The sequence below is a fragment of the Gymnodraco acuticeps genome, unplaced genomic scaffold (genome assembly GCF_902827175.1).
Source record: "Gymnodraco acuticeps unplaced genomic scaffold, fGymAcu1.1, whole genome shotgun sequence".
NCBI lineage: Eukaryota > Metazoa > Chordata > Actinopteri > Perciformes > Bathydraconidae > Gymnodraco > Gymnodraco acuticeps.
This window is the reverse complement of record NW_022991778.1, coordinates 110,684-131,575: the sequence shown is the minus strand read 5'-3', so window position 1 is coordinate 131,575 and position 20,892 is coordinate 110,684. Positions and strand designations below refer to the sequence as shown.

Here is a 20,892-nt window from a genome sequence, read left to right as displayed (position 1 = left end):
GGTCTTTATCTGCTCCCTTCAATACAGTCTTTTTATACACAGGCCTTTTTTATTCATAAAATAGCCTGCAGTTTCTGGCTTTGTAGGTATTTTAGAACGACACAGAACAGGACATCTCAGAGCACCGAAATAACGTTGCATCAGTTAAAATCTTCGTAGCAGTCACACTGGAAAATGTCAACATCACACAGTAGAAAGAGAGAAAAAATAGAAAAATACTGGAAGTATTCTCTCAACTTATTCAAAAATAAAAACAAAGAAGGCTACAGAGGATAGTGTTGTGGGACCACTTGTCGTCCATATCTTATTTTGAGTCTAAGATCCTCAATAACAGACTTAGCAGTCAGCTCAAGAAATAGGATTGAAAGTGGGCTTTACCTGCAATAGTGTTGAGGAACATGAGGTACTCAAAGTTAGAGATCTCTCTTCTCTGCCAGCGCTGCGTCATGTTGGACGACTTGAAGAGCTGACGAGGGGTAGCCAAAGAAATCCGCCTGGGAAACACACACACACACACACACACACACACACACACACACACACACACACACACACACACACACACACACACACACACACACACACACACACACACACACACACACACACACACACACACACACACACACACACACACACACACACACACACACACATATTGAAGATTATTTTCATCACACCAGGAAGACATTTCTTTCCAACCCAGGATAGTGAAGGACCAGCAGCACCTACCTGGCTTGTGGCAGGCCGTAACTCGTTCCTACCCCAACCCGGGGGAGACTGTAGACCACTCGCTTGACCGTGGCCGGGTCAGGGAAGTTAAACATCACAGACGCTGGAGAAAGAGGAAGAAACGAGATATAATCAGCTTAAAGATGGGTACTTGCACCAAACAGCGAATAAGCTACCGTGTAGTGGGGACATTAGTATGGGAGGTTGCACCGGGATACAAGAGCCCAGGCAGTGCTAATGCTTTTCATTCTGACCTTTCGTACACAATAAATGATGCAGCAGCTAATAATCCATGAGTTGTGCATCACTTGCAACCACTCTCTTCAATTTCTCAAGGTCCAATCTACAGAAAATACTTCCCTAATGACATACCTGTATAAACATATTAATAAAGTTGTACAGCTGATATACGAGTTGCAGAAGTGAAGCATACTGGGTATTTAATTAGCCAGTCTGTTATTCAGTACTATTAGTGTTTATTCAAATTATAATAATACTTTTTAATATACCTATTTTAATGCTTTGCAGACTAAAGTAATTACCACTTTTCAAGACTTGGAGAAAAGTGGTATGTGGTATTTCTGCTAACTCTGGCATGTTACTTGTTATTTATTTATAGGCTTGACAAGTTGACATTAAGGGCAAATAATCAATAAATAAAATCAGTGGCTGGTGCATCGTTTTGATAAATCAATACATGTGAATTAATGTAAGTAATACAAAAATCTGCAGACTTACTTCTGTTGGCCATAAAGACTTCTAGTCCGGTGTTCTGCAGCAGGTAGCGTCTGGAGAACACGGCTCTGATCTCACTGAACATCCATTTACCGTGCAGACCCTCCGAGTAGGCCAGTACCTGTTGGGGTTGGACATCCTTTGAAAAAAATATTTTAACATAAAGAAAAATCTATATAGACAATACATTAAATCATTTGAATAAATGAGAAGCAGTACATTCAAAGCGAAGCACTTTTCCTTGAAGAAAAAGATCCAATAAAAAACAGGTTGCCCTTACTTTAGCATCAGTTGACTTGAATGTAGGATCCTCTTCATCCACCTCAAAGTAGATCTCTGTAGTGGTGATGGATAAAGTGCCTCGAGCCACCACCACTGGAGCTACCAACTGAGCCGGTGTACTCAGAACCACGGGGCCTGGGGGGATACATGACTTATTACTACTTCAAGCATACACAGCACTGACAGGCTCAGTACACACAACAGTTGTAAGCAATCATCACACACAACAAATAATGAAATGTACTTTAATAGAGTGAACACTCGATCAGGTGTGTCGTAAGAAAGAGCAAGAAATTAATTAAATTAGATATTTTGTCAGTTCTTAGTTAACTATGATTAAATCTTCTTGAGTCAGCAAATCAGCCGGATGGTTAGTGCGGCTGCAAAACTCGTTACTTGCCTTTGGAGATAAAAAGTCTTGGACGGAAACGGACTAAAAACAAGAGTCATAGACAGTTTACACTTCAATTGGATCGTAGCATTGTGCCTGTATATGTGTGTGAGTGTGTGTGTGTGTGTGTGTGTGTGTGTGTGTGTGTGTGTGTGTGTGTGTGCGTGTGTTAGTGAATCTCACCAGCGAGGTTATCAATCTCTTTTTCCTGCAGCAGGCTGACGGCGTCATCGTCTCCCTCCAGCATAAGCTCCGCCTCTGGGTTCTGGGTGACCACTGATTGGCTGCGGAAGGTTTTCTTCGACTTTAGCTCCTCCTCTTCTTCTTCTGTACCTGTTTATAGTTTATGTTAGAGAGTTACCGTATATGCAAAATGTAGATATTGACAACATGTTTAAATTGGTACAAAATACTGACTGTATTCCTCCAGAGCTTTAAGGGACACGTCTGCGTGAGTGGATCCAGACGCGTTTCGCACAAATCTCCGTCTCCTCCTAAGGTCATCCTCCCAGTAGTCTAGACGCCAGAAGTCGTGTAATTGGCTGAAGACGTCAAAGGAAAAGAACCTAAATTAGTAATTTCAGTGGTGTCAGTGGTGCATTTTGAGACTTTTCCTTTAGGGGCAATGAAGTTGGAGTTGAAGTTACAGCTGACATTTACGCTAGCTACTTCCAGAACTAATTTCCTACAGTCAAAAGGTCCCACTTTATTGGGTAAAACGGCAGTATTTGAGCAGAAAGGTGAGTTTACAATAAAAAAATCCAACACTACAAAAACCAATAACTGGACTTCAAATACTGTGAAAAAATAAACATATAACAGCCCAAAGAAAAAATATGAAAAGCAAGGTTTAGACATGTAAGTGTGAAACTATTCATCAGCACTATGCTAATATTAACAAACAGAAAAATATAATTGAGGACAGAGAACTTCAGATGCAATTTCACTTTAATTAAAGCTTCCGCTGTGCAAAAGTTGTTTACTAACAGCATACACAGTACAATGTACCTAATCAACAGTGACAGGAGGAGACAGGATTCAGATGCTGTATGTCACATGTCCTCAAATTAAATCCGTGTCCTTCCCAAGTCTGGAGGCAGATCTGGATAGCACGCCATCATTGATTAAATGTGTGTATTTGAGTGTGCTAAATAAAACGATCATTCTTACACAGCTGGCAGCTACGATGTTAGCATTTAGCTGTCTCTCTGTGTGGGTGTGTGCTGTACAATTAATTATGTTTAATAACACCATGTCCTCTTTTATAAATGGCTTTATTTCAGCACTGACTGTATCTAGAATTTAAAAACTAGAAATAGATTTTCTAAGTCTCTGCTGCAACTTAAATGATTGAATATATGATACTACATTTACACAGATAAAAGCCATAATCTGCTGTGGTAATGTGTTTTAGTGATATGGACCTAACATGATGGATGGTGCTGACTTAATAATCACTTCACATACTGATGCCATTTTCTCATTATATGCAAGAAGTGTTCCCTGTGTAACGTCTGCTATCAAATGACATCCTGTGGAGCAGCAATCTAAAAATGTGGCAGGGTATAATTGGACACCCAGTTCCTCTCATCTCGCGCTCACCTCTGTGACATTGTCCCCCACGCTCCATGCTTATTGGTCAGGATGTTGAGGATCTTCTGTTTCAGCTGGTTAGCGGTCACATGATCTCTGTGCTTGGCTGCGCTGATGAGGTGATCACACATTTTCTCCTCCTCTCTCCGGTCCGCAGCGTACTGGGCACAGTTAGCCTGGAGGAGAGCGAGAGGGAAAGAGTTATACAGGATGCAGAAACAGTAAAAAAACAAGGAGTACCCAACTGATGTCCTATCACCTACTTGCTGTGTTTTGAAAATGTGCTTTACTTAACCCTGTACTAAGACCAAATACACCGAGCTTCATCTGTAAATGGAAGAATCATAGAGCCAGGACAGAGAATTTAAAAGGTCAATCGTGGACAAAGTGGCCCAAAGACCCTGATAGTGTGATGTAACCCTGCCTTTGTTAGCCCTACATGCCTAAATATGTATACACGTATGCATCAGGGTTTCCGTTAGCCGGTAATTACCGGTTTTTAGCTGGTCAAATTGATTAAAAACCGGTAAATTCAAAACCTGCCGGTCAAAATGTCCGGTAATAATTAGGGATGCTCTCATCGATCAGCCGCCGGTCATTATCGGCCGATATTCACTCTTAATAGTTTGATCGGTGCTCTCTATAAAGGCCGATCAGGAGAGCTGGATCTGATCGATATGGACATAAACGTGAGTGAAGTGTAACCGGACGCGAGAGAGAGATCAGATCAGCTGCTGAGTCTGACTGAGACACACAGCTCTACATGATCACCTGAAGGATCCGTTTATTTCTCCCGTGTTATTATTCAAAGTTAATGTAAACTTTTGAATAATGTACTTTATCTACTATAAGTAGTTTGTTTGAATGTAATAATTATGTTGTTTGTGGAAGCGTATCATTTATTGAAAAATGAATCTGAACTTTTCGATCTGTTACGATTATAAACTGAAGCAATATAAAAATGAGCCCCATTAAATGAGTTTTAAACATCAGCATATCCGGTCATATTCCGGTAATTACATGCTAACGGAAACTCTGCTACACCATTCTTATTCTTATTATTGAAACATGACCGGTAAGTTTCAAATTTGTCCAGTAAAATAAATTATTTCCGGACACTTGACCGGCAAGAAAAAATCCTAGCGGAAACCCTGGTATGCATATACTGTTGGAGCATCTAAGGAGATAAATGTGTATACGATTGTATAGATGTGTGTGCAAGTACGTATTGTATGTATGCATATTATATATCATATTTTCTACAACATAGTAAGCATTTTCTTTTTACCCAGGATGACCCTGTCTGCTTTCATACCGTTTGTCTGCTCATTATTGTAACAAAAAACAATAAAAACAAAGCTTGTTCCCTGGAGGCTTTATTGATGTCACAAACAGTACCGGTGCTCTATGTGTTTACCTCAAATTCAGCGTGTTTGTGTACATCCTCTGCCCTCTGTCTGTTTAGGATGAACTCTGCTTCGTTGGCAACACGTACAATATGATCCTTCATGGCGTGGCACAGGAGTCTGGTGACGGGGGGGAAGAGAGTAACACAAATAACAGGTATTAGCATCACCTTCAAGTTTCAATGGAAGAAGAAAGTTTCCCTCAATATGATACATTGTCCTAAATTAGATCAATAACACTGGTCTATCTGCAGCTGAAGCTAATGTTTGTGTGGATAAACAGCTTTGTTTAAAAGTTAGAATCCTTTTTCGGGATGTTTAAATATTTCGTTTTTTGCGTTTACTCTAATTATGTACAATACAGTTTCTAATAAAAGAAAGGCACTGAAATAAGACCATCACTGTACGGTTAATTGCAATCAACACATGGCACTGTGCACTTATCCTGGCAAGACTCTCATTAGGGCTCTATAATAACCATTAGTTGTTAGGCAGTGATAACAGTGTTGCGGTTAATGTGTGAATCACAGGAAGCCTTATGGGATGGTGTGCAGTCTGTGTGATGGATTACCTTCCCTCGTTGATGAGCTCAATGAAGGCCAAGCCTGCGTTCTTCTGGATGGAGTTTTGCCACTCCTACAAGATACACAGTATGAACATTATATGGTAAGACAAGGTGTTGTGTGTAGGAAAAGCCTAAGGAATCAAGATATTTACTTACAAACATGTGACAAATGTGAATGAAATATTGCCATAAACCAGCATAATTAGAAACATTGTCCAGAAAGGCAATGTTTCAAATTATATTTGTGCATGCATACTTTTTATTATATACTTTGACTTATGTTTTACAAGTGTATATTTGTATTTGTAATTTTACCATTACACATTAACCACATTCCTGTCTCCTTTCAGTTTATGCATTTGTCCCTCCTGTTTAACTTATATACCTGTATTTTATTTTGTATCACAATGATATGTATTATCCCTTATTTTAAATGTGTTGGTTAGACCCTCATTTAGTTTTTACTATATCATTTAAATATTTCAGTTTTTTTTAGTACATATTTAATTAGCATTGAGTGAGCCAGAGACTTAAGATGTTCATTTCATTGCTAACAACTGCTTCTATGAACTTGGTAAAATAAGATACGTCATAAATGTCTCTAAATGTCACATTGTCACAGAGCCGAATGTGTTTTTGGCAGTTTATCAGCTGATCAAAATGTAAGAGTTGAGAAGAATAGTAGCTTTATTGATTTATTCAAGAAGAAATACACCTACCCATCATTAACCATCTCCAGTGTAAGGTACACTAGCACAAAACAGCACAGAATAAAGATGGAGAAACATCCGGAGAGCTTTCTAAGTGCCAATAAAAAAGCACCCATCTAAGAGTATGCGAGTGTTTTATGTGTCTGTGCATATTAGAGTGGAGACTTCTGAGCAGGATGAGAGTGTTGTTGAAAGCCTCAAACTATCAGAGCTCCATTAGCTCCAGCAGCTCTCAGGCCTGTGAAGGACACGTGGGATCATCTCCTGTTACAACCCCCCCTCCCCCCACCCAGAGGATCGATATCTGGGCGAGGGTTCGCTCTCCTGGGCATCTAATGGCAGACGAGGCCGGAGCCTGGGGTAATACTATACATGCTGACGAGAGGGAGAGTGGAGGGGAGGGGGAAAGGAGAGGGAGTGGTGCGAGGACGGGTAGTGTTGAAGTGGTAGTAGATGAAAGCAGTCGCCACCGAAACACTGAGTTAAAATGGACGGCAAAATAAGAGGAGTCTGATGGTTCTGTAGAAGATGAAGCAGTAAGAGGAGAGAAGAAAGCGGAGTAGAAGAGCTGAAGAATCTGAGGGGTTCCTCTAAGGACAAGAGCTCTTAGAGGACGAATAGTTGGGAGACAAACTTCATCGTATCAAAGAAAAAGGAAACTTCAGGAGAAAGCTCGTAGTGGTAAGTAGCTTTTTTGTAATTCCTTCTTATGAGTGTTATTCAAGAAGATAGACATACTGTCAATGGGACCTTCAGGCTTTGATATCGTTATTTCAAGTAAAATCCTGTCGGAAAACTTTATATGCATGTGATTGTCATGGAAGATGTTTTTTGTGGCCTTGATGTGATGGTGCATATAAGTTGATATGATATTACATCTGCAATGCGCTCATTACACGCTCACCCACAGGGCAGATCAATAACCCGAAAGCTTCCTGTGTGTTAACGACTCAGGCGATTATTGAAAAGGAAAACAATTATCACTTTTAGAATAGGTTAGACAAATTAAGGGTTTGGACATGCTTTGGAAAAGTGGAACATATGTGTTAGGGCAGTAAACAGAAAGGGGAGAGGAGGGGGTACCAACCTGAGAACAGAGCAGCATTACGAGCTCCACCACAGACGTGCTAGACTTCATGCACACCAGACCTGCAGCACAGAGACATACAGCAGTCAGGAACCTTTCTTTCTCTCTCTCTCACACACACACACACACACACACACACACACACACACACACACACACACACACACACACACACACACACACACACACACACACACACACACACACACACACACACACACACACACACACACACACACACACACACACACACACACACACACACACACACACACACACACACACACACACACACACACACACACACACACACACACACACACACACACACACACACACACACACACACACTCACAAACTGCCTCGAAATACAAAAATATCATCAAAGAACGCACTGTAGTGTCAGTGGTTTCTGCTCTTGTATACAGTCATCATAGTCAAGTTTATAAAAAGCATGCAACGGAGAAGACAGGAACAAACAGTAGAGAGAAAGATGAAGAAGGAGGCAGTAGGGGGAGGGGAGGGAGGAGAAAGAGCAGGAAGGGAGGAGAGGGAGAGAACATTGAGACGGTGGATCACGAAAACAGGACGCCAGGAAGCAGGTGGGCAGAGACAAGAATGCATCACATTTAGTACAGCACTGTAATACCAGTAGTATTATTGATAAAACAACATCATCTGATGTCGTTATCTAACTAGCTGTTTGAAAATAGTGTAAAATACTGACTTCATACCTGCTTGACGAATGAGTGAAGCAGCCAGCTCAGAGACACTCACCCTCTCATTCAATCACTCATCACACAGAAAAACATCCACTCATCCAATCGCACGTTTATTTTCTCACACACAAACATCGCGGTGAGGGACAGTGAATGGGGAGACTCCACAGAGAGACGCCAGTTAGAGAAAAGGAGCCGTGTACAGCACCTGTACCTTCTATGAGCAGTTCCTGCCCATGGCTACCCAGCAGCGTCCTGGAGAGAAAGGGCGCAAAGTCCACAAAAATCTCTCTCAGCAGGGGCGCCACTTTCTCCAGAGCGCGCTCCAACTTGGTGGTGATACTGTGGTGGGAAAAAAGTGAGAGAAAGATGAAGGGAACAGGAGTGATGATAAAACAGATGAGATTAGAACAAGGAAACACTCAGGGTACTTACAGTAGGTGAGAAAGGGAGCGAGAAAAACATGCAAGAAAGAAATGTGTAGAGGAAGGTGAGAAAACGGAACCAGAGGAAAGCAATGGAGAAGATATTCACAGGAGACGAGAGAGAAATTGAAAAATGGCTAAAATGGACACAGAAGACACAAAACATTACAGAATTTAAACGTAAGTAATGATGGATTGGAAGGAAAGCACTATGGTTGGGTTAGTTTTGGTAGAGTTAGGTTAATGGTACTTTCATTTTAAGACTTATTGTTTATTAACTTAATATTGTGGGATGAGTGCAGCTGGAATTGTGTAAAACCTGCACAAAAAAAGTCCCTACTGTAAACTGCATTGGAAGATAATGCATGTATTGTGTCTTGTGCTACGCATCTAAATGTTTGTGTGTAGACGACATGCAGAGCAAATGAATATATATTCTATGTTCAGTTGACAAATAGAGAAAGTAATAGACGAAGAGTATGAAGAGACTAAAATATGGCAGTGCATATTATTGTTCTTATAAGCATGTGACTTCTGAAACAGACCTGGGTCATTAGTGTTCACAAATCTTAATTTAGTTTCGAGCTGCTCAGAGAAGCAGACGGTTGACATTTGGAACAGGAATTTGAGTCGGATTGAGCAAAATGTCGCCGCAAGATATTTGCAAAGACAGTTTAACTCAGGTCTGATCTTGAATCTGGGCTTAGTGTGACGAGGGTGTGTGGTGGAGGTGGGGCAGAGAGGGGGAGAGGGGGGGGTGGGGACAGGAAGAGCATCTCCTTGCCTAAAACACTGTCCTGCATCTCGGGGAGCTGCCTGGAAGCCTGCCAGAGAGCTAAAAGACTTGAGCTCAGGGGGCGTCTGACCGCTGCGCAGCGCACACTGCGCCACCTCACAATAGGCACTGCAATACAAAGACACACACACTGATTAAAGAACACAAGCGCACACACGCTCTTAAATGCGTGTGCGCTCTCAGAAGCACACGGAATAACAAACTTTCTAAAGAGAAATGCTACGGTACAAACTGCTACAGTGAATTATTTATTACTGCTTCTGTATTACTATTTCACTTAATATTACCATACTTACATTTATTAGGGAGTGCCTATACACATTATGGAAACACAACTCTATAGAAGAACATATGATTATAGAAAATGTAGTTACATGCTTTCAAATAAGAAATCAATTAGGATTCTCACACAGTAGTCTACATTCTCTAAGAGTGACATTTAAACAGTTGCCATGTCAGTGATGAAGAGCAGTAGTGTAGACTGAGTGAGATGTGTCGGTGGTGGGATGCGTGCAGGTGAGCTGAAAGTGTGTGTGAGTGTCCACAGAGTAGTTATACTAGCTTTCAGTAGACTATATATATATATTGGATTCAATTCAATATCCTATTTATGTCTAATCACTTAATATGGAAATGGTGTTTTTGACCTTTCATGAAGAATTTGTCACCTGGTAGAAATTAGTCATTTTTGTTTTTATTTATGTCAATTGTCACAACATTTCCTGAATTGACATTGCTTCTGACGTTCTTAAAAATGATCATGGCTAGTATCCTCTGTAATCAGGTTTACCAAGGATTTAAAAAGCATGTGTGTGCCCCCCAGTTGACCCCAATCTATCCCTGCTGTATTATATAACTAATGACTTTGAGAGTGAGCTAGTGAATTTGTTTTGGGAAAGATGAAGACCATAATTGTGAAGTAATAGGGGGACAGGAATGAAGTGGAAAACATTTACATATCAATGTAAAAACAAATGCCAGAGGGGGGTGACAAAACAGAAAGAGTGGGAAGGAAGTGAATGGATGAAGTGATGAAGAGCTTTGTCGTGTGGAGTGCTCTGACCTCATATTCTCCATGCTGTCTTCTGGCATGGGTGCTACTGTCTGGACAGCTGGCAGATTCTTGCTAGTTGCACCGTTGACGAATGACGATGAAGAGGAGGAGGAAGAGGAGGCAGAGTCTGTGGCACCTAGACAGGACAGAGAGTGATACAACATCTGTATTATTCTAACATGAATCAAGCATGACCGTGATTATTGTTCAGGATAACAATTGAAAAGACGTATTATACAGCGGCAAACAAATTCAATTTGGATAGTATTTCACCAGACGAGCTGCTGCTTGTCTTCGGGTAATGGCCCCCGTTTATGAAAATAGCTTTGCAATCAATATACAGAATCCATTCCAGGAAACAAATCCCTTCCTTGGTTCATTATGCAGGTATGATATAGTCTAATATGTCTGACGGGCTGAAAAAGCTTTGATTACAAACCCACATGTCCGCAAATGTGCATTTGATTCCAATTTTGTCATTCATTTACACTTCTTGATACCATATTTGGGTAAAAAAATATCTAATGCATGATTTTCCTGTGTTATCTTTCTATGTTCAGCATCAGATGAGTGGTCTGCGCCTTCATTGATCTGGCTCCTGTCCTTGAAATAGGTTCAAACTAATCTGGGAAGCATCTGCCAGTGCCATGGTTCAGTTTGTTTCTATTGTAGTTTGTTCTGGCTGTCAAAGACAGCAAAGAAAAGCATCAAAGAGTTTTATATCAAGAGAAGAAACTCAGCCGTGCTTCATGGAGCTGCCTTTGATTTGCTGGAGGCCTTTAACACAAACAGGATTGGGACAAGTGCCATCTGTCTGAATGCCTGCTACCTCTACGCACACTAAAGAGATGCAGTGCAACAATATATGCGCGTAAATATATTTTATATATGATAATGTATAAGATTAAAGGTAGGGTGGGTAAGAATGGAGAAACCAGCTCGAGTGCGCTAGAATTTGAAAGTACGCAGCCGAAAAAAATATGCCCCTTCCTTCAGACTTCCTTACAGAGTCCCTCCTCCAACACACACGAACGCGCACATGACCAATGAGGGCACGAGATAAGTTTGTGCACAGATGGAAGGCTGACAGGCAGGTAGACCATCCAGTTATTTTAGCCGGGCCGGTTAAAATGATTAGTCGTGCTTTTTACAGCGCTACGGCTTCCACAGATGACATTTTTTAATGTATTTATTGTCAAAGCATTTCATGTATTCATTGCTATCGGGATGTTAAGAGCATTCCATGGAATATAACAAAAAGTGTTTCTGAAGTGAATTACCTACCCCACCTTTAAGAATAATGAGCTAAATCGTTTGTGGTGGTGTAGAAATGTTGTTTACGAGTGCACTATATCTGTGTTATCTCTCACCTGTAGTGTTGATCATGCTCTTGGGGGTTGCTGTTGCAGCAGCAAATATATTGGGGGTGCTGCCGGCGGCGGCTGATCCGCTGGTGGTGGGCGTGCCCACCGTGTTGACTGACAGGCTGCCAGGTGGTGGCTTCTTGACTGGAACCATTACACTCCTGTTGGAGATAAGACAAAAAGGCATCAGTCAGACAAACCTGCACACACATTACTCTTTTTATCAAATGTTTCTCTGTGTCATATCGCCTCTGTATGTATGCCACTGTTGGTTTATGCCACTATAAATATAATACACAAAGCAACTAAAAATAGTTGTAACCTCTTTTTAAGCTTTAAGAAGAAGAATTGTTACAGTGTATCGCTATATAGCACATACAATCTGATGTCATTATATTTAGAGGCTATGTAGGTGTGGTTTTTTAGAATAACTAACATATTTTCTTTACTATCACACAATTCTGTTTAATTGCCATTATTTATATAAATCAGATGTATTTCGCCTGTCTTCATGAGTCAGACATTTACATGGGGGGGACATTTTGGAGCTGGACATAAATACCATTGTGATCTATTATGCACACTCTACAATCAATAACTGAGCTCTCAAGGACTGACAGAGAGCAGGATCTAGGAGACTAAGTGATGCACAGGAGATATGAGCAGGCCATCACTCAGCAGCAGAGAGGCTTTATGTTAACAGTTTGGAGGAGAGAGGGAAATGTGAAGCCTGCTTAGATTTGGTCCTGTCATGTTCAAAGACTTTATCATTAAGCAGCAGAATCTCTTTCCCTATACAATTTAAGACAGAGTCTAAAATCTAGTATACAAATGTAATCTGAGTCATTTCAGAGTATCACTGCTACTACAAATAAATCATTGTTTTCCATTTTGAATTACCAATTAAATGTGTCTGTTTATATATTATACATATGTAATGACACATATTTAATGACAATAAAAGCTAGAAAAAACCAACAAGCCAATATCCAAAATCTCTATATGGATTTCACTAAGAAGATCAATGTGACTAGGTAAAGCACATTACGTAAGCTTGTCAATGTAACCATCCAAAGAGGAGGGGGTCATGTTCTAAATACTAATCAAATAATTGATTTCTGCGTCCTTTGTTTTTCCAAAACTGATGTTAAGCAAATTTGACAAATAGCAGCACACTAAAACACATCTCCAAAAGACCAGTATTGATTGGAGAAATCTATAAATTGATGGATGTGTCAGAGGGTACTGTCTCTGATATCTCTGTCTATGTTCCACCTCTTGTAGGTCAAACAGTTGGTGGGACTGACCTGTCGAAGGAGTGGAACTGCATGGGCAGCATGGGGTGTGTTTTCAGGGCGGGGTCGGGGTGATAGGGCGTCGGCCCGGAGTCCTGTCCCAAATCACCGCCATCGACTGGAGCTGCCACCAAGCTCTTCAGGATCTCCTGCATTTCAGAGGGAAAAACCCTCCTGGTGACTAAAGGACAAGCTGTGAGGAATGTAACGGCTTAACATAATCACTTCTTTAAAAGGCTGACTGTGACTTTGGTAATGTTGCTTTTAATGTAGGCTTTGAAATGTCCAAAAAATCTTTGAAACAACAACAAAGAAAATATTTCCAGCAGTAAACTCCGAATGTATACGAGTCAGAAAAGAGCATATGATATAATGATACATAACCGTATATAACCTCACTGAAAGGTGCATATGTGGAAAGATATTAACATTAAAATCAGTTTTAGGGGATTCAACTAAGGCTGCAACGATTAGTCAACTAATCCTGTAGCAGCTAACTACTTTTATAATCCATTAATCCTTCAAGTATTTTTGTTAATTCAAAAACAGGAATATCTTTGGCGCTTTCCACTGACAAAACAAAACATTTAAAGATATCAACAAAACTGGACAAAACTGGGACAAACATCTTTCACAAGTGTCTGTCATTTTAAAGATCAATTGATTATTCAACAAAAATGTGGTAATTATTTTATTACAAAAATAATGAATAGTTGCGGCTCTACTGTAGGTCTAATGACATAGTTAAAAATACAGATTTGTCTTAATTATGCAAACCTAATTTAAATTGCTCAAGGCTGCATGTGTTGAGTAAATGCATTTCCTAACCACATTGGACCAAATGCTTTATCTCTATGAACACATTTAGACAGATTGCAGCCGGTCTGACCTTGACATTGATGCCTTTGTTGGTCTGGCTGATGCTGGAGATGGAGGAAGGCGGGGCTTGGCTGACGTTGGGGTTGTGGGGCGAGTCCAGAAGGCTTTCCTGTGACCTCCTGACGTCAGACAGGCTACACAGCAGGTCGGTGCCCCCTCCCCCCATGTCTCTCTCTCTGTCTCGGTCTCTGTCCGTCTCTCTCCCCACCAGGCCCAGGCCGAGCCCCAGGCCCATCTCCGAGCCGTTCAGGGACCCGGCCACATGGCCCTCCTCTCCGATGCCTGAGTCCGTGTGAGGGAGGCCAGCGCGGGGAGAGTCGTCCACGGGGGTTGGGGTCTGTTTGTCAGAGAAGCCTGTGGATGGGTGCTCTGAAGGAACACACAACAAAAGTTAATTTTTTAGAGTAATGTATTGCCAAGAAATGTATATCATCTGTTCTCTTTCTCATCTTTCGTTCCTGCTTGTAAGCTTTATTGTTCTGCGTTCTGTCCTTTTCTCTCTCATCTTGTCCTCGTCTGATGTTCATGACAAAGGTATTGTTGTTTGCCTGAAGTGAGTATTGACTAGAAAGATGAGTCCCCACCAGCTCCTCCAAGAATCCTCTCTTATATTGAGGATATTGCAGTAAAATAAAAACAAGACTCACCTGTACTGGTTGGGGAGTTGATCTCGTGGCGGATGCTTCTCCCTGATAGGCTGGTGGACCTGCCAATCTCCCGCTGGGGTTCCAAAATGTCCCGGTACTTAGACACCATGAGAACAGAGATAAAGTAGACCACTGCCAACGCCAGAAACTGAGCCTGCTTACTGTCATCCTATAGAAAAATAACAAACACATTTATTTAGTAAAAAAAACAACAACACTAAAACAGACTAGTCTACATAGTTAAATTCACATGCTTACCACATCTCTGAAAACAACAGCTCGAAGACGATTGATGTCTACATCCTGCAGGAGTCTGTCTGGATCCTGCTAAATATGGAAGACAGAATGTCAAATGTCATGCCAAATGCAAATGCAAGTTTCAATGTCAGATTGTAGTTTTGTGTGCTGGATTAGCATTTGATTTGATGTGTGTTTAAGATACCTTGCTGTTGGTGGAGGCACTGTGGAGGCTGTCTTGCGACTTGCTGCTGGTTAAGGAGGATTTGCAGCTTCGATCCCTCTGTCTCTGCCGGCACTCCAGACAGTTCCTCACTGCCACGCAGCACACTGATGGACACAGAGGTGGAGAAGAAACCTGTTATTATTTTGTTCTGAAGGTCAAGTGTCAAAGGATTTATTTTTGATGTCCTACAGATGTCTAAATGTATTTGTTTTCAGGGTGTGTACATTCAATACAAGACCACAACCACAAAATAACAAGCAAATATCAGTCAATTACACAATCAAATAAAAAAGGTAAGCAGGTGCAAAAATGCAATGATACTGGACTAGAGCCTAGCCCAATATAATAGATTGTGAGTGACTGTATGTTAATCTATTGCAATGCACACCCATTTTATATCTTAAACACCATTTTTTTATTATTTCCACAATTTGTAGATGTCACCTTGGATGCTAGGAAAATATCACAGCTAATAACATTTCTGATTTAACAGAACCAGCATGTTTTCTCTGAATAGGTCTTTGTATTTCCTTGTAACTGAAACACCCAAATAAGAAAGTATGTAGCTTTCGATTTTAAAAGGCAGATAGGTGAGGTTTAAGGCTTGTGCTTTGTCATTGATTGGAAAGAGATTTCATAGACGAATCAAACAATCAAAAGAACAATCATTAAATGAATACAAATAAAGATTAGAACTCACCTAGACGGAGGCATTGCCTCATCAGCCCTCCTGACGACATGTTCTTCTCTGCTTCAATCTCGCTGAAGTTGAGAGAGCTGGCAAACACCAGTACGTCCACCATGGCCATGAGTCGAGACAGGAAGGTGACCGCCGTCTCCGAAGACATGCCCTGAGTCGCCTCGATGTTCTCCAACTCCGTCTGGGAAAGGGAGGATAAACAAACACACGCTTGCCAGTTATTCACTGAAAAACAAACAGGTAACCACAATAACAGGGATGCTCTCTCACTGGTTTTAGAAAGGTGGTGAGATTGTATACAATTAAAGTAACATTTATAAAATGTACTATCATCATCTCGATGAGCATGACCACAGCGGTCATGGTCGGTTCTACCAAAAAAGCAAACCTAGAACACATGCTGGTCAAGTGAAATACACACTTATGTGATGAAATCTGGCAACATGAGGTGTTCTACACAACACACAGGAAGTACAGTCTGGTGACACACAGGTAATGGTTACAGTGGGATTGTGACAGTAGCAGTGTGGTCAATTAGCAACAACAGTCGCAGTGAACAGGTAGATAGCCAGGAATATATCTAATGGGAAATTAAACAAATTCCCCTTGTTGACTCCAACCTCAGTAATCAATTACAAAGCATTCAGTAAATGCAAATACATCTAAACACAGCAAGTGGGCGTTACACTTGTAAAGCCAGTGTGAGGTCTGCTGTGTGTGCTTCAGTGAGCAGGGGGTGCAGGGCAGTGGAGAGTCGACAGAGTGCAAGCGTCTCTTCAGAGCATGTGAGCACAGACATTTGGGGAATAACAGACACACAAGGTGAGGACAGAAGGGCTTGGGTTGGTGCTCTTAGCTCTTCTGGTGATGGTGGGAGTCTCAGGCTCTTTACGCACCTCTCCCCCTGCGCCTCCTCCCCCAGGAACAGGGGTCACCTCCTCTCCCTTTGACCCCCTCTGGGGTCCGGCTCCTCCTGCCTTCTTTAGTGTTGATACAAATGGGACAGGCTTAGCAGATGCAACCCCTTAGGACTTAAGGAAAACTCTCATGCTGTTTTCTCTGATAAAACATACTCTATTTATTTTCATCTGTAAGTGTACGCTCTGCTCGGATGTCTTTCTTATTATTGATCCACCTCCTTGGCCTTTTAGTCTTTTCCATTCGCCTCATTTGTATAATATTTGAACAATGCTAGAACATTATACAAAGTGTATCTAAATTAAGTGTATCTACGATCTATAACTGAAATAACTTGATACGCTGAGGCAGAGAGGTCAATAGATACAAACAGTATAAGGGGGAGTATTGATTAGCAGCAAAGAAGCACAACAGATAGAAACACTATGGATGTCAGACAAGCAAGGTTTAGTGTCAGTCACAATGGTAAATCAACCAGAACAAAGTATTAGTAACATAGAAAGAGAGGAAAAGAGGAAAAAACTGCAACTTACAGGGTTGGCACTACTCTTAGAACTCTGCACATGCAAAAACAGACAAAAACAGAGACGAAAAAAGACACAAAATACATGTAACACAGAGAGGAAAAGAAAGAAGATAGTTGATTCAATTAATAGATCATCAAACTATCAAATTAAATAGATTGGAAATGTAAAGGACAATCCCAAATAAAGGCCAAAATACTGTGCAAGTGGAACCCGGAAAATATTATTATAAGTATATTTATTTTAACACATTTTAATCTTGTCAGGCAAACGTTTTGGCAAAAAAACCTAAAATAATCAACCTTAAAGGTTTATGGTGGCATTTTTCTTAATAATCACGATTTTAAAGTTTGTAAAAAAGCTAACAAATGCAATAGACATAACACAGTATTTAACAAATATTAGATTATGCAAGATCAATGCTGGCCTGAGCACGGGACTGGGATCATGTTATTGGGTTTTCAAAGTCAGATTTTGGAGTTAACATCTAGTTACAGCCTGCCTATGAAGCGGATGATGAAGCTTATTTCCTACCACAGAGGGGCAGAGTAGAGACACTTACAGAAGGGGAGGTGGCAGCAGACAGGAGAGGCAGGATGCCCCCGCAGGCGATGATAATGTTGTCCACCATCTGAGAAATGAGGTGGATCGTGTTGTGGACGAAGATGATGTTCTCATTGCTGTTCACAAAATCCATCACCGACTTGGTGGAGTGGCTGAAATGAGAAAATAAGAGCCGAATGGACAACACAAAATACATTTTAGAGCAATTGAGACATGTTTTGTCAAATCATTTTCAATATATCGGTGATCAATACCAATGTCCTGAAATCAAGGCAGAATAACTAGTAGTATTAGCTCATTTAAGCTCACCTCCTCCACACATGCACATCAGTCTCCAGGGCGAACAGCAGGTCAGTGAGCAACCTCTGGTGCATCGGAGACCACTTGAATTCTGGGATGCGGAACATGGTTGTGCGCGGGCCGGGGCTGAACTGCCGGCGCTGCTCCTCCGTCATGGGCATGCCCCTGAAGCCCAGGTCCACACGGAGGTCCCGCTCCAGCTGGGCTGCGGTGCGACCATGGAGGGCCTGGTGGTGGGGAGGGAGAGTTGGTCAGCCAGCAGAGGGCTTTCAGTAAACCCCTTACTAGTCTAATAATACATACAGTTATGAAATGTAATGTCATAAGAGAAACCACAGAACACTCTCTGGGACTTCTTATTCCGTATTCCCTGATTCATTAGAGAATTAGTTCATGTGTGGGCAGTCTCTCTGCTTTTCTGCAGAGACTAACCGTCCATGGCTGAGCTTTTTATGCTAATCAATATACAAAGAAATCACATTGGAGCAGCCTGAAGGTTGCAGAATACAGCTTGTACAGTAGCTGCCACTTCAAATTAGGTTTTAGTTGACAGACACCAAAAACGTTTGTTCTTGTTTTTTTAGATTAGTCCTTTAATTGCTAGAGGAAAATAAGTTCAATTCAAAACACGGCACAGACTTTAGCTGAATGATACCTGAACAGTAGTTACAATTGCACATTTGTTTGCACACAATCAGTCCAATTCGACCCAACATTTAACACATAAACGCACCTGAGTGGTCGCTGTAGTTTGTATCTTCTTTGTGTCCTTGTCCTTCCCATCATCTGACCTCTCAGTGTCCGAGGTGGTGCTGGCTGAGTCCCCAGCCTTAAGCCCAGCAGCCTCTCCCTCGGCTCCGGATGGGCCCTCCCCCTCTGGGAAATCTGCTCTTGATGCTGCCTGGATCAGAGCTTGGCTCTCAGCCTGAGCTATAGAGCTGATGTCAGCAAGAGGGCTCTGGATTTTGAAGGGCCCGTCCTCTGGAAGATCTCCAGAAGTGTGGCTCTGGCTCTGCGTTAAGTCTGAGCCACAGGTGGTCATGTGGGCCAGCAGGCTGAGGTCATCACTGGCGCTGCTGGTGGGCTGGTCCGGACTCGGCAGCACAAGGTCTGTGGCTGCCAGAGCTGGAAGAAGCTTCTCGTCAACCTGGGAGAGACAATGGGTAAAAGAAAAGAACATTTAGACATTAGGAAGTTTTTCTTTAGGGCAAATCAAATATTGTTTATTTATTGTTTTTTATTATTATTACTTTTGTGTATGTCTTTGTCACGTTGAATGTATTTATACATGTAAGTGTTAATGGAATCAATCCTGATGTCATTACTAATGCGTACAGTAATACCATAAAAGGGGTGGGGCTCTGTTGGAGCGGGTGGGGTGTTGTATCATTTGGAATGTAATACTGTATTGTTCTGATCATTGTATCTTAAGTGTCCTTAAAACCAATAAAAATACCTTGATCAAAAAAAAGATTGGTATTTTATTCTATATCAGCAGGGGAAGAAGAACAGCAACTCATTTGTTTTTGTAAATGAAGTTGTGAGAGAATGTGCATCTATAGACAACCGCACTTCAAAAGTAAGTAACAATAATCTCATCACATCCCACCTTGCTGAAGAGAAATCCGTTGTTGCTCGGGACGCTGTCCTTCTCGTCAGCCAGTGTGATGAGAGGACCCATGTTCCCATCATCCTCCAGGCTTACTCCCGAAAGCCCCAGACTCGACCCCATCCCGACCCCTGAGCCTGGCGTGTCATCTTTAGGCACCAGACTCCCATTCAGGTTTTGAACTACAGCGCAGTAAGCACTGTCCAGCAGGGAGTCCACCTCCACTAGAGGTCCGTTCTCTACCACACCTCCTCCACCCACACCTCCACTAAGGCCTTCTGGAGACAAGTCCAGGTCGTCCAGCTTCACTTCTGTGGCCTCCACCTTCTCTGCTTTAATGTCTACCAGCAGGTCGTGGACCTCCACCCGGACCCCGGGCCCGGCAGCCTGCTCTCCGGGCGTCAGGGCTTCTCCGTTGGGTCGCTTCACAGCTCCTTCTGCCAGGAGGATGCGAGAGTCTGCGCCGGCCCCCTCGCTGTACTCAGCCTCGCTCTCCGGTGTCTGCGTCTGGGAGTTGTCATCAATCTCCAGGTTGCCGTTGACAACAGGGGCGGCTGTAGCGGAGAGCCCGGAGATGGTGGACACACAGCCTTTCTTCCCCTTCTTCATGTTCTCCTCCTCCTGCCGCTGGTACTCTTCGTACATCTTGGCTAAGTACTCTTTGTGGGCTTCGTAGGTCACCTGTGGCAGAGGGTGGGGATGCAATTGGTCATGTGATCAGAACACAAGCGCTGACAATTGTTAACATTGAGTTCTCATCAATAACTCCTCCAACAGGTAGCCCTCTGATATCTCATACATCATCTATAATGGCCCTATTGCTTTTGTACTGCCACAAGAAAAGTGGTGAGTGAAAATTCCCCGTCCTGAACAGTGAACAGAGAGATGATCAGTTATTGAAAATGATATCTGTGATGAATCATAAATCAGCAGGCTACTCCCGCTGGACTTCGCAGGTCACTGAGAAATGAATAGTCAATACGTACGAATCAATGAGGCTTTTTTCAGCATTTAAGAAAGCCTAACTGAAAATGTCAATACTAACAAATCAATATCACTAGTAATGCTCCTTCATTTTTGAACCAATAGATTTTAAATAGAGTAAAGTGAATATTGAATGAGGCTCTAACCCAA

The 20,892-nt window shown here is 41.9% G+C and overlaps 1 protein-coding gene across 17 annotated transcripts in view; it reads right to left on the bottom strand.

The window, feature by feature from the left end:
- nbeaa (neurobeachin a) overlaps positions 1-20,892 on the bottom strand; it is a 107,134-nt gene that overhangs the window by 9,174 nt on the left and 77,068 nt on the right. For 3 of the 17 annotated variants that reach the window (XM_034199469.1, XM_034199466.1, XM_034199470.1), the window contains exons 22-47: positions 19,759-20,439; positions 18,883-19,296; positions 18,159-18,376; positions 17,848-18,001; positions 17,295-17,318; positions 16,740-16,823; positions 15,844-16,024; positions 15,123-15,247; positions 14,939-15,007; positions 14,681-14,849; positions 14,044-14,402; positions 13,167-13,303; positions 11,866-12,020; positions 10,505-10,631; positions 9,430-9,549; positions 8,429-8,562; positions 7,502-7,563; positions 5,711-5,775; positions 5,151-5,259; positions 3,743-3,909; positions 2,558-2,682; positions 2,324-2,473; positions 1,748-1,884; positions 1,471-1,588; positions 733-835; positions 379-494 (exon numbers count right to left, since the gene is read on the bottom strand). In XM_034199469.1, the coding sequence (XP_034055360.1) occupies positions 379-494; positions 733-835; positions 1,471-1,588; positions 1,748-1,884; positions 2,324-2,473; positions 2,558-2,682; positions 3,743-3,909; positions 5,151-5,259; positions 5,711-5,775; positions 7,502-7,563; positions 8,429-8,562; positions 9,430-9,549; positions 10,505-10,631; positions 11,866-12,020; positions 13,167-13,303; positions 14,044-14,402; positions 14,681-14,849; positions 14,939-15,007; positions 15,123-15,247; positions 15,844-16,024; positions 16,740-16,823; positions 17,295-17,318; positions 17,848-18,001; positions 18,159-18,376; positions 18,883-19,296; positions 19,759-20,439 (4,303 nt within the window). Of the gene's footprint in view, positions 1-378; positions 495-732; positions 836-1,470; positions 1,607-1,747; positions 1,885-2,323; positions 2,474-2,557; positions 2,707-3,742; positions 3,910-5,150; positions 5,260-5,710; positions 5,776-7,501; positions 7,564-8,428; positions 8,563-9,429; positions 9,550-10,504; positions 10,632-11,865; positions 12,021-13,166; positions 13,304-14,043; positions 14,403-14,680; positions 14,850-14,938; positions 15,008-15,122; positions 15,248-15,843; positions 16,025-16,739; positions 16,824-17,294; positions 17,319-17,847; positions 18,002-18,158; positions 18,377-18,882; positions 19,297-19,758; positions 20,440-20,892 lie in introns of all 17 variants that reach the window. The other 14 variants (XM_034199464.1, XM_034199475.1, XM_034199471.1 and 11 more) reach the window with 9 other exon arrangements.